The sequence below is a fragment of the Manis javanica genome, chromosome 4 (assembly GCF_040802235.1).
Source record: "Manis javanica isolate MJ-LG chromosome 4, MJ_LKY, whole genome shotgun sequence".
NCBI classification, from domain to species: Eukaryota; Metazoa; Chordata; class Mammalia; order Pholidota; family Manidae; genus Manis; species Manis javanica.
In genome coordinates, this window is record NC_133159.1 from 135,486,357 (window position 1) to 135,499,004 (window position 12,648).

General features: G+C 51.5%; 1 protein-coding gene across 3 annotated transcripts in view; it reads right to left on the reverse strand.

Moving 5' to 3' along the window:
* Positions 1-12,648, reverse strand: part of ABR (ABR activator of RhoGEF and GTPase) — a 168,747-nt gene that overhangs the window by 114,269 nt on the left and 41,830 nt on the right. The window contains exon 1 of one of the 3 annotated variants that reach the window (XM_037022855.2): positions 12,503-12,636. The exons of the other annotated variants lie outside the window; for them this stretch is intronic. Within the exon in view, the coding sequence (XP_036878750.1) occupies positions 12,503-12,563 (61 nt within the window). The 5' untranslated portion in view covers positions 12,564-12,636. Of the gene's footprint in view, positions 1-12,502; positions 12,637-12,648 lie in introns of those variants that run through there. 3 annotated transcript variants of the gene reach the window in all.

Consider the following 12,648-nt stretch of genomic DNA (forward strand, 5'->3'; position numbering starts at 1 on the left):
CTGGTATGGTCTGAACTTTGGATGACTAACAAATAAGTTTTTAATATATGTATATCCCAAATACTGCATGGGATATAGTTATAACAAAAAAATAATTCCTTGTTTATCTAAAATTCAAATTTAGCTGGGCATCTATATCTTCATTTGCTAAAAAACATCTGGCAACTCTATCAGTGGTTTGGTAAAGTTCCCATTTTATAGGTGACGAATATAAATATAGATGAAACGCAAAGGGGTCATGAGCAAGAATACCTGCTAAGCAAGGTACCTGAGCAGGAACTTCCCTCCCACTGCAGTCCTCCTCTGACGACAGGTGAGAAACTGGGCCCCCAACCACCTGCCTCTGCAATCAGAGCGCGCCTCTCAGTTCCTGGATGGACAGCAGGCCTCTGGGAAGAGCCGTTTTCCCTGGGGAGGAGCTATTGCTCCCCTAAACCAGCACGCCAGGGAGCCTACCTGCAGGAGAGGGAGGCCAGGGTAAGAGGTCCCAGCAAAGGCTGCAGCCTGCCCAGGAGGCACCCACAGCCCTTCCGGGAGCTGCCCCTGCCTGGGGCGGGAACCTGGAGGCAAAAAGCCCAGGAGGAAACTCAGGAAGCACCAAAGGAAACCTCTCCGGAAGTCCTGAAATATTTCCACAGCCAAGAGAGAAAACTTTAAAGTGAAAGCAGCTGTTAAGAGCATGGCAGGGGGACTAGGCTGGCCTCTCAGAGTCCAGGGCAGGACCACAGCGCTGCCCAGGTCACAGGACTCACATAGATGGTCAGGGTCACAGGGCAGCCCCCACACCTTCCCTGAGGGCCCCACCTCGGCTCTCCCAGACTCCAAGGTGGGGCTTCACCTGAGTCATTCTCAGCTCTATTTTTACTTAAAAGTGGCAAGAAACAATGAGTGTTCAAAGCAGGACAATTAAGTTATCTGATTCCGTGCCTCTACAAGACCAGGGACCACAGTTGACCTCTGCCAGGAGCAGGGACAGGGAGGGGTTCCAGAAACCTCTGAAGGGCTTCTCTCCAGGACCAGAAGTCTAGTTCTAGAGCCCACCCCACCAAGTCTATAACTTTCCAAGGAGGTGACATTCAGCCTTATCCTTACCTGGTCAAGAAAGGCCAAAGAGACAGCATGTGCAAAAAGCAATCCAGGAGTGGGGGGGGGGGGGGGGGGCTGGTATGTCTGGGGAACTGTGAAGAATTCAGTGTGGCTAGAGGGTTGGTAGTGTGGTGGGAGCACCAGAGGTGAGGCTGGAGACGGCTGGAGACACTGTCTGAAAAGGTCTGGAGACACTGTCCCGTGCTATGCTAAGGAGTTTAGATTTTATCCATAGGCAGGAGTCAGGTGAGAAGGTGACTGAATAGGATCCCTCCAGGAGGGCTTGGAGTCTACGTCATTCCTATCCAGAATGGGCATCACTTAGGGCTTTTTAGAAATACCAAATTGGAGGCCCTGCCCCAGACCCACTACATCAGAATCTGCATTTTCGCAAGATGCTCCAGGTCATTTATATGCTCCGTTCTGGGTGAGGCCCTGGGTTATGGCTGGGAAAGAGAGGGTCACTGCTTTGATCTCTTCAATATGCATTCCTGATTGCCCTTTGGCCTGCCTCATGCCCAGCTCTCCTGTTTCCTTGCATGCTCCCTGCTCCATGATTTTCTTAGGTAGCCCTTGTGCTAGAACAATGGGCTCCAGTCCCCAAAACATTTCCTTTCTTTATACGCCCCCCCAACCAATTAAAACCCATTCACAAGCTCCCACGTGCTCAGGGCACAGCTGGATGTGGCAGGAAAAGGAGAAGCAGGCAGTGGTTGAGTCAGTCCCCAAACTGGATTGGGCATGCAGGAAGTTTTCATACACACAGATCCTCCCCCCTCTCCACAGACCCACTTAGTTTGCTAAATTTAGAGAGCTCTGGCATTGGGCACCTCTAGGGAAGAGCACAAGCTGTGGCATCCACACAGATGTGGGTTTAGAGCCCAGCTCTGCCCTTCTTAGGCTGTGTGACCTTAGGAAAGCTGTTTAACCTCTCTAGAATCTTGAAAAAAAATTTCCTCATCCATCAAACTGGATAAAAATAGTTGGTACCTCTGTGGGAGGTTGCAGATTAAATGGGACCTTGTTCGTCAAGTGCTTAAGGACACTGTCTGGCACCCTATAAATGGCAGCCTTTGTTATTCTTCTTCATGCCTCTAAGGAGGTTAGAGTTTGGGAGAGAAAAAATGACAAGGGAATACTACAGAGGTAAACACTATAAAACCATAGGTAAGAAAGTGCTCAGTGACTTGGCCCAGAGCAAGTGGTGCTTGGCATTGAGCTGGGGATCTGAGTCAAGGTCTATAATCAGGCATGGGGGGCTTCCTGGACGTGGTCGTAGCTGAGTGGAGGATTGACACCGGGTGGGAGTTCACAAGGGCACAGAGGTTGGCTGCAGGATGGCGAGGGGCCTCACTGGCTACAGGATGGAGGAGTGTGCTGGGACGCTGGGAATTCTTGAAGGTGGTCTTGATTGGATGCAGAATGAAAAGGCCGTGCTAGAGGTTCCTGGGCAAAGGAGAGGCAGAGGGAAGTGGGTTTGGCAAAGTCACAGCCAACTGGAAACGTCATGATATTTCAGATCAGAGAAGGGACTTGAGGATGCTCAGGCACCCACTGCAAAGACCTGGCTGTGGTGACAGCGGATCAGCCACGACAGGGGCCTCAGGCCAGAAAGAGCTCTGTGGCATCAAATTTGTGTCCCATCCTTCCTATCCAGGAGCAAGAGACAGAATCAGCTCCGCTTTTTAGTGTCTAAAGGTTCTACACCCAAAGAGGGTACACAGTGCTCACTGACCCATCAGGTGGGCACCATCAAGGCACAAGGTGGGGATGTTTGGTCAGGAGCTGCCATGGGGTCTGCAAAATGTTGGCCTGCCTAAATGAAGAGAAAATGGTATTTCCACACAGCTGGGTGGCATACCAGCTCTTCTCTCATTAACCTTCTCAGTGAAACACTGGAAGATTCACAACCAAGGGGGTTCTGCTCCATTAACACTGAAGTTGGCCCTTCAGGGGAAAAAGGGGTGGGGAGGACATGGGTTTTGTCTAGACAGAGGCACTCACAAAGGCCGGATGCCTGAGTTTCTGCTACTCAGGGAGGTGGCGGAGGAGACCGGGTGTGTCCCCCACAGTGCATGCCCCCATGGCAGAAGTCCCCAGCACAGGCCACTCACAATGGCTGCTCCTTCCTCTCAGCCTTAAAATGAGGGTAACAGCTTTTCAAGGTTTACTGTGAGGATTACATGAGATCGTGAATGTGAGAACTGTTGCTCAAGTTTAATCAATTGCTTTGTTATTTTCCTTTTTACTGGGAAGTGGGCTCCTAGAGAGAGGTGTGTCATGGCCACACTTCCATCTGGGCAGAATCCAGAGTCAGAGAAGGGTCTGACTGGGTTCCAGGTCCACAGTCAGTCCCTTAGGATTAAATAAACGGCCCTGGAGTCCTGCCACCCAAACTGTGGCCCCTAAACCTTCAGCAGCAGCACTGCCACCACCTGGCAGCTAGAACGCAGACCCCAGGCCTCAGAGATCCCTAGGCGATTCAAATCAACAGTAGAGTTTGAGACTCTGTTCTAGTATATTTGATCCTTGGAGAAAACCATCTTCTCCCCTCTCCTCTCCCACCACAGGAAATAGGGGGCCCAGGACAAGTCCTGGGTAGATAGAAATGGAGGACCCAACACAGAAGGGCCCAGTGATTAGCACCAATTTGCTAGCCACATTGCAGTTAAGCATCCCCAAGCACACATCGAGAAAATTACCCCCTTCTTGATTCCTTTCAATCTTTTCCTATTATTGAAGAAGAAAGACTCTGTTTGGTACTAGTATGTCTTAACATCCTTCTATTCTCTATTTCTTTTCCTTGAAGCAAAAGACACAGGAGGCTCAGACCTAGATCCTTCTGAAGGCAACAGTATAAGTAGAATGAATAACATGGCTCGGTTTTCAGTGCATTTATTTGTAGGGTAACTTTTGATATATTGCAAATGGTTCAGATTTCCCATTAGTTTCTTTTTTAAGTAAGTTATATATTAAAGAATGAATCAAATTGAAAAAAAAAATAAGTTCATAATAGCGGGAAGTGTGCGAATCTGGCAAAAACCACAACAGTAGTACATAAATTGCTTCAGTTTGGTAAATTATTATTCCTTACAGTTCATAAGAGCCCTTTGAGATCATCTAGTCCACTGTTTTTCATACTGCAGGTCATGAAATCAGTGTAGTAGGTCATGACCAGCACTTTCTGGGTCTGTTTTTAATGGAGTGGAATGGAATGGAATAGAATAGACGGGTGTAAAAATATGAGCGCACTGCGTATGTGACAGAAAGGGTAAGTACTGTCCCATGAAACTTTTCTTTCAATTTGTGTGTGTACGAGCTTACAACGTAAAATATATGTATTATGTTCAGGCTCCAGTCCAAGGAGTTAGCAAAGTGTTCACCAAGTCCAATCTCCCTTTGGTAAGTGCTCCCTGCCCCTGTTAACTTGATTCCAATTGGCGAGCGCTTTGGCCAGGCCATCCACAAGCAGATTTCCCTTAATGCTACACTCTGGGACCACAGCTCTCTGACTCTCCTCTCCCGACACACAGCTGACAAGAGTAGCTACTGCCACAAGTTATTACACTGGGCACTCCCCAGCCCTGCTGAGGTGACAAAGGATGCAGGCAGCTTGCACTGTGGCACTGCTTTGACTGGCACCACAAGAACCATGAGGCACAAGAGTAAAAACACGTCCTTTCTGGAGGACAGGCTCCTCACCACCTGTCTGTTCTCCTGGCCCGCTCAAATCTCTCAGGCTTGGGCAGCCCTAGTTCATCAGTCTTCCTTGAGAGGAATCCCTTCTCTTGGAAGGCAGTGGTGGGGAGACGGAAGGAGGCGGGGGGGAAGCGTAGGAAGAGCAGGAGACCACCAAAGTGAGGTGCCTGGAGGAAGGACCTTGTCAAGGCTGAGCCTCTGGTCTGCTGCATCCTGGAACCACAGGGAGGGTAGGGGCAGCAGGAGGGAGAAGGCTGGGGCAGCAGGTTCAAGGTGGTAGGAGGAAAGCATTAGGAGTCATTAAGGCCTTAGGGGCAACTGCAATTCCACACTTGCCCCCTAGAAACAGATGAGCAAATGAGGGGGAGGCTACATGGGTCCCTATGCCCAACCAAACAGGGGGTCCTCAAAATGCCATCAGACTCAGTGAAGGAAGGAAGGGTCCAGTGAAATTCTGAGAGAACAGTGTGGAGCATGCCCTCCCTCTTTCCCACTTACACCTTCCTGCCATGGTTCTCAGCTCAGCCTCCACCCACCTGTCATCTCCAAAAAAACTCACCACACACAAACCCTTTGCACAACAAGCCCTCCAATCTTGTTCTGGCCTTGCTGGCTCCAGCCAAACAGAGCTCTGCTAAGGCGTAAGCCCCCAGCACAGGCCTCCCGCAGCGGGGTGACCTCTGGGACAGCAGACTTTCTCGGCTCAGCAGCCTTCCTGGGTCTGGGGAGTGGGGCACTCCATCATTAACATGCTGCACGTGGGTGAGTTCAAACACAGAAGCCAGATCTGCAGCCCAAATGGCCCAGGGCCTCAGCAAAGGACCTTGGTGTGCAGTGGCCTGATTTAGGGTTGAAGGCTCTTTATATTCCTTTGGGACTGTGGAGGTGAATTTTAAAAAGTCGGAGAACAGGGCCAGCATGTATGGGCTCTGCCAAGTCCTCCTCCAGGCCCCACTTCCCTGTCCCCGGTCCTGCTCTGCTTCAGAAACTGGGCACTAGCTGTACTCTATCCCGACCCCCAAAGTTTATTTTCTCTCCTCTCTCTCTCTCTTTTTTTGGAGGTTACAGTCAGTATCCCTTGCCAATGATCCCAGGGACAAAGTAATGCTGGGATATGGGCTCCAGGTGCCCATGGGAAATTCTCCTTGGGATCACCCCTTAGGAAGAGGCACCCGGTTGGTGGGTGCTCATGGGGCTCCTGGTGGCTGGAAGCTGCCGAACATCATGAGTGAGCCAAGACCGTCTTCACAGAAGTCATTCCCGCTGGACAGATGAGCAGATCACTCAACTTCCATGACACATGAGCTGCCAAAGGGCCTTCACTGGCACCACTGTGAAAGGCAAGGCAGTGAGGGAGAAAGAGTGTAGAGTCTGGCCAACTTGTGCTCAATTCCTGGCTTGTACTCCAGCTCTAGGACCTTGAATTGACTACTTAACTTCCCTGAACCAATTTCCTCCATATAAAATAGAGACAGTAATTCCTGCCTAATAAAATAGGGGTTGTTGAGGACTGGTGATAACGTGGGAAGTGTTGATACATAGTAGGTACTCAATCAGAATTGGCTGTAACTGTTACTGCTGTTGGAAGCTGGAGAGGCTACATAGAGAGTCAGAGCCAACTGAGATCTGATTCAGCTCAAACTGGCAGAATGACTTAACCTCTCAGGGCCTTATTTATAAAACAGGGGGATGGTAACAGATACCTTGTTCGGTTGTTAGGATAATGTAAGGGAAGCACTTAGCACACATCGGGCACACAGTAGGGCTGGTTATATGCTGTTTTTTTCCATTCTTCCTAGACCAAATGGTTTCTGATTTCTATGAACCCAGCAGGACGGATCAGCTTTCTTTGCAGTGTGCCCAGTGGTTGTAAGGGACACAAGGATGAGGCTTCTATGTACCTTTGCAGAACCCAGACCCATCTGCCAAAGAAGTCTCTATCACACAACTCCAGGGGGTGCTGCCACATAGAACACAGTGCCACCCTGACTCCTAAACTCTCAGAAAGAGATCTTTCTCCTAAAACTGCATCTTTGAGGGAGAAACTCACTCAAAATGTTGGCCCACAGGCTGTGGAGGCTCAGGGTAACATGCCTGAACAGGGAGACCACAATCGAGGAAATCAATCGCTGCTGTGGGAAGTAGGGGTCCTCCAGCTCAGGAAATACCTGGGTTTAATAACACAACCTCTTTGGTTTCCATAATCTTGATCCATTAAACCCTTGCTGCTGGCCATGAGGCAATGCCCAGGAGGAAGGGGTTAGACCAGCATACTAATAGGATCAGCCCTTCAGTCCCATGAAGGTAGTTATGGCCACATCCTTCCCCAACAGCCCTGAGTCAACCCACAGATCCCTAGTCAATATGGGGCTTTTCCAGGCAGCACCAGCTCCAGGGACACACCAGGGAGGCAAACAGCCATGCTGCCTGCAAAAACAAGGACTCTGAGCTCCCCCGGCACTGGGCTGCCTGAGGCCTCCCAGCCACCCAACCCCTTCTGGAGATCTGGCTCACCTTATGCAAAATGCCTGACCATATCTGCCATGCCAGCCTGTGGTCTAGAGGGACACGAAGGCATCACAGGCGAGGGTGGAAGAAAGAGAGGGGTGGTGCCTGACCAGGTAGGCTGCCACAGAGCCTGCCCCACCAGGCCCCATCTCCTGAAGACCACGCTGGCCCTGTGAGCTTCTGTATGGCCAGTAAGCCCGTATTTGTCTGTCATTCTGATGGGTAGTGAGGAAGGAAGGGCGGGAAAAGAAGACCGGAATAAAGCAGAGAGGCAGAAAACTGTGAGAGACCCAAATAAGGTCTGAATCTGGAGACAGAGAATTGACTGCCCCGTCCACAGCAAGGCATGGTGCCAGTTGGGCCCACCTTGAAGGGATCTTTGCCAAATGCCTTGGGTAGGAGGTGGGAAGGGATTGTGCATCTATCCCCACTGCCTGTATGGGGTGGGGGGCACATTTTGCAGTGTGCCTATTGCTCTGATTTCTTTCTTCTTCCCCATTTACAGGGTCTGGAAAGGTTCTTCCCAAGCTTCAGGGACAAGCAGAACACTCCCTCCCACTGCCAGTCAGGGACACTCATGGCTCCAACCATCCCTATCTTGCCCAAAGCCACATAAGCTAAAGCAGACCAAGGTCTGCCTCTTCTAGCCTGCCCTGGAGACAGGTAAGTCTGCAGGCCTCTCCAGTGGGTAATCGGTGGAAAGTGCCAAGTCCCTCCCTGTAGGCAGAATGGGGTGGGTACTCCAGGCCCCCCCAGCTCATCACAGCCAGGGGCCTTGCAGAGGCAAGTGATGATGGATGAATGTAGGGTTGACTGAGAAGCTGCTAGTTCCTGGTTTGCCCCCAACGGGCTCAGGCTGAGCCAAACAGCTGCAGCACTAACCCTGGCTGCAAAGTCTTCCAACTGCACAATCACAAGCCTTAGCAACGCTGGGACTCCCCTGGGGGGTCTCCGACTCCACTACAAGCTACTACAATTACCAAATCCACACAGCCAGAAACTTGTGAATGGGCCAGCCAGTGGGTTTCTGGGATTTCTGGTGGAGTACGGAGTTAAAGGAGCCAAGCACCCAGAACTTTCCTTTTCCCTCTCATACTCAGGCAACCAAAATTTATGGAGGGCTTATTAAGCAAGAGGCACTGGGCTAAGTACCACCTGAGAACCTGGTCCAACCCTCTGTTCCTGCTGGTCCCTTTGCCCCCTTCCCAGCTCCTTCCAAACTCCTCGGCAAGCCTTTGATGGCTGCCTGTTCAATAATGAGGACTGCGGCGAGCTGGATAGCTGAGCAGTTCAACAGCACTCCTCATCTTCAAGACAATTATAAGCATTAACTAATTCACACAGCATCCAAGAGAGACACAGCCCCGCTTCACAGAGGCGTAAGCACGAGGTACCAGAATCACCCCAGGAACCACACCATGCCTCTGAGAGCAGCTCAGGTCTGCCGTCCTGCCCGCAAGAGTGAAGCAGAATGTATTTTCCTTACTCTTCCCCCATCTTCCACCCACCTACTTAATTCTTCAAAAATGTCCCTGTCATTTCTTCCTTTTCCCAAAGAACAGCAGCACTAATGACAACAGTAAAAGTTAAGTTTCTCTGAGTAGATGACTTAATTCTGCCAGCCCCACCTCTGAGACTTCAGTAGCCGTGACAGTTATGGGCTGGTGTTGACAAAAAGGAATAAATGACTAGGGTTGTTCAGAGGACAAGAAAGTATCCATCTGCAGGTGCTCACAAGCACATCATGGGTGTGCAAGATGGAATGATCACACCCACACAGTCTGGCCAGTGGCTTGGTCTTTGGAGTAGCTAATATAGGAATAGATGGGAAACTGAAGCAAGCTCATTATCAGGAGTTGGGTTTGTATCTCCATAGTCCCAAATGCTTTTTTAGCCCTCAGGGCAAGAAAAAGGGCATGTAAATATCACGAGCAAGTGAAATATCCCTTGGAAATGTTGCTAGGGGTAAGAGAATTGAGCTCCAAAAGGCGGGTTCTAATAATAGATGATCATATCACAAGAGAAAGTGACAAGTATCTAGTGGAAAGGATGATGAGAGAAAGACAGAGAAGATAAAATGAAGAACACAGCCCTACAGGGAAAATCATACTGGCTCCAGGGAAAGACCCTAAGCAAGGCACTGAGGGGCAAAGCTGACATTATGACATCAGTGTAGGAAAATTAGCGACAGAGACAGGAAGTGGGATGCTGAAACCCTCACCTGCCACTCCAACTTTATGAGGGGCAAAGATCCTGCTCCAATCAGTCCCAGATCACACTGGCAGCTGGGAGCCAACCTATCTCCTTGAGTCAGAAAAATCATATCACTGCAGCCTGTCAGAACTTCTGCCACAGGGGAGATGGGGCCCACTGCCCACCCCTTACCAAATGACCATCAGTCTACAATGGAAATGTGCACACTCCTTGTAGGATATGCTGAAGCCAGAAAGAATGAGCTGACAACTCCAAAGGCAAGATGTATATGAGGGGAGGGGCTGGTTGGCAGTCTGGCAGTCTTAGTAGCAGAGAATCACCAGCTTCCGAGAGCTCAGACGGAGCCTCAACAACCCCTGTCTTGGCTACAGGACCAGCCCCCACACATGGATAGGCTAGAATCAGAGTCACTGAGGCCACTTACCGTGTGGACCATTTCAAGGAAAGCTCTGTGAAAGAGGATCAAAGAGACAGATGTCCCCTATTCCATGATATTCCAAGGTCTTGAGAAATTCAGACACTATGTAGGTGACAAGAGTCTTCCTTACCTTCCTAGGGTATGACCTGAATTCCAGCTTTGTCACTTATCAGTTTTGTGACCTTGGGTACTGACTGAGTTTACCTAGCCTCTCGTTTTGCAAACTGGAGATGACTATCTTGCAGAGTTGTGAGGTTTGGAGAGGATGGATAGAGAGTACCTAGCATAGTGCCTGGCAGATAGCAGGCCCTCAGGACATGCCACCATCACTGTTACCCACAGCAGCACTTAGGAGGAGCCCCTACCACTGGGTCATTCACATTGCTAAGCAGTACACTGGCCACCCCGTTCCCTGGGTATATCCCCTTTACAGTTCCTGATGGATTTGGCTTTTGTGGGGACTTGCCACCCCAGGATTGTGAGCCTTGTAAGCAAACAGCTTCCTGAGAGACAGAGGAACTTCCTCTGGGAGCCACAAAACCATGCTGCCAGGCAAATGACAGCCTGAGTATTTGTTTTAATTTAGGCTCTTGTCAAGAGGAAACTTCATGGCTAACAGCCCAAACATGACTGCACAGCACCTCCCCAGGAAGCCTCATTCTATGGCTCTCAAATAAGCTGTTCTGAAGCAGGAGGCAGGGACTTCTCACACTGCTGCCAAGTCAGGCCCCCCACCCCTCCATCCAGGCTGCCCCAGGAGCCAGAGTAGCAGGCAGAAGGGTAGACAGCTCAGATGCCAGTCTGCTGGAGTCAGGGCTAGTTAACAGGCACCCCTGAAGAAGGTCTCCATGTATCTACCTTTACCTATCTCCCCTTCCTCCAGTCTGAAATTTTCAAGGGGACCTCAGGCAATTTTGCTTCTCTGCTGGCAGGGAGGGAGTGTGTGGAGATAGGAAAACTTGGAAATGATCACATTTGAGCATCTGCTTCAGGGCAATGGAGAGAGAGAAAGCCAGAGTAGGTTTCCACAGGATTCTATGTTTCGGGAAACAGGGACACCAGTGCTGGGTTTCACAAAAAACCAGAAATATTTAGGAACATAAGCAGCATGTGAATATGAGGCATTGTTATTACTGTTATTTGCAAAAGCACAGCTAAGAGGTCACTAATCCTTCCTTCAGGTCAGGAGCTGATCTGCAGCAGGCCTCTGAACAGATATGCACCCCATTCATTCAGACACATGCACCCCCCCAACACACAGACATGGGCCCTGACCTTCACCCAACAATGCTGGCCTCTGCAGGGGAGGGAGCAGATGGAGTGGCTGGGCTTGGCGCAGGACCCACACCCAGGGGATCCGGCTTTGCCCCTTTGATGTTCAAAAACCAAAGCAGAATGAACCATCACAAGGAGCGCTTCTGGGGGGAGGAAAGGAAGGAAAAAGGGGAAGGAGGGGGAGAAGATATGGGGAGTGATGGGAACCCAAGGGGATACAGAGGTCAGAGGAAGGATGCTGGGTATTGAGGAGCCTCCAGGTCAAGACCATGGGGTTCAAGGCCCCATCTTTGCCCACTCCTCACCTAAGCCATGACTGTTACCAAGGAATGTGAGCCAGGTTGAACCTTGAAAATGTCCTTGTCCCATGCCACCCAGTGTCAGAACCTGGTTCCACCTGCCTCCCCTGGCCCGTCCCAGCACTCGGGGCTAGAAGACAGAGTGGGAGAGTCCCACTGAAGTGAACAGGGAGGTAGAAACCCACTATCTTCCTCAGGCTGCCAGCAGGACCCTCTGCCTACATCACCAGGGGGGGTTGGGAAAGGTATCTCAAGGGGTGGGAGTTAAGTACAGTGTTTTAGCGACCTGCGCAAGGCAGCGGGGGAGGGGGGCTGGCGCGTGGCTAGGCCCAAGCCCCTAGAATTTAGGAAGGCTCAGTTACACATCCTTAGCGGCAGTGAGATCAATCACATGATCATAGCAGATTTGGGAGCAAGGGGGTGGAGAAGACGAGGTTTGTTTTTTTCTTTTTGGAGGGGGTGTGAGGGTGAGGGTGGGGATGGTGATGAGGCTGGCAGGAAAGAGCCGGGAGTTCTGAGCTCCTTCATCCAAATGGCCCCACAGAGATCTGCAGCTGCAGTGGACCTTCCCACCTGACCCCAGACCCAACGCGAAACGCACACCGGCCTCAGGACACCCCTGAGGTGGCAAACTCAGGCGCCAAGGACTTTGCTAAAGGGCCTTTCTGCTTCAGCGTGGACAGAAGGAGCTGCCGGGCGGGGAGCGGAGGCAGCACTCTATACGGGCTCTCTCTTCTTCCCGAGGACGGGGAGTACTCGGTTACACAACAGGTGGGAAAGAGGTGACACGGCTCTCCTGGCCCCATCGGTCAACTGCCGTTCCACTCGCTTGAAGGCGGCTCTGAGGACCCCATCTGCGGCCGATCGCGAGGGCCCAAGCAGCCCCCAGCCCGCGCCGGGCTCCCCGAACAAGCCCGGCATCCCGGGCCCCGGGCCGTCGGGGCGCCGCGCGGGGCGCCGGGGCCCTTCCCGCCCGGCCTCCCCGGCTCGCGCGCACACGTACTGCTGTAGAGGGTGTCGATCCAGGAGAGGCGCGGCAGGCCCCGGTGGCTGAGCGGCTCCATGCCCGCGGCTCCGCGCGGCGGCGGCGGCAGCGGCTCCGTCAGATCGGAAACCCGACCCTCATCGCACAACAAAGGAGGGAGGGCG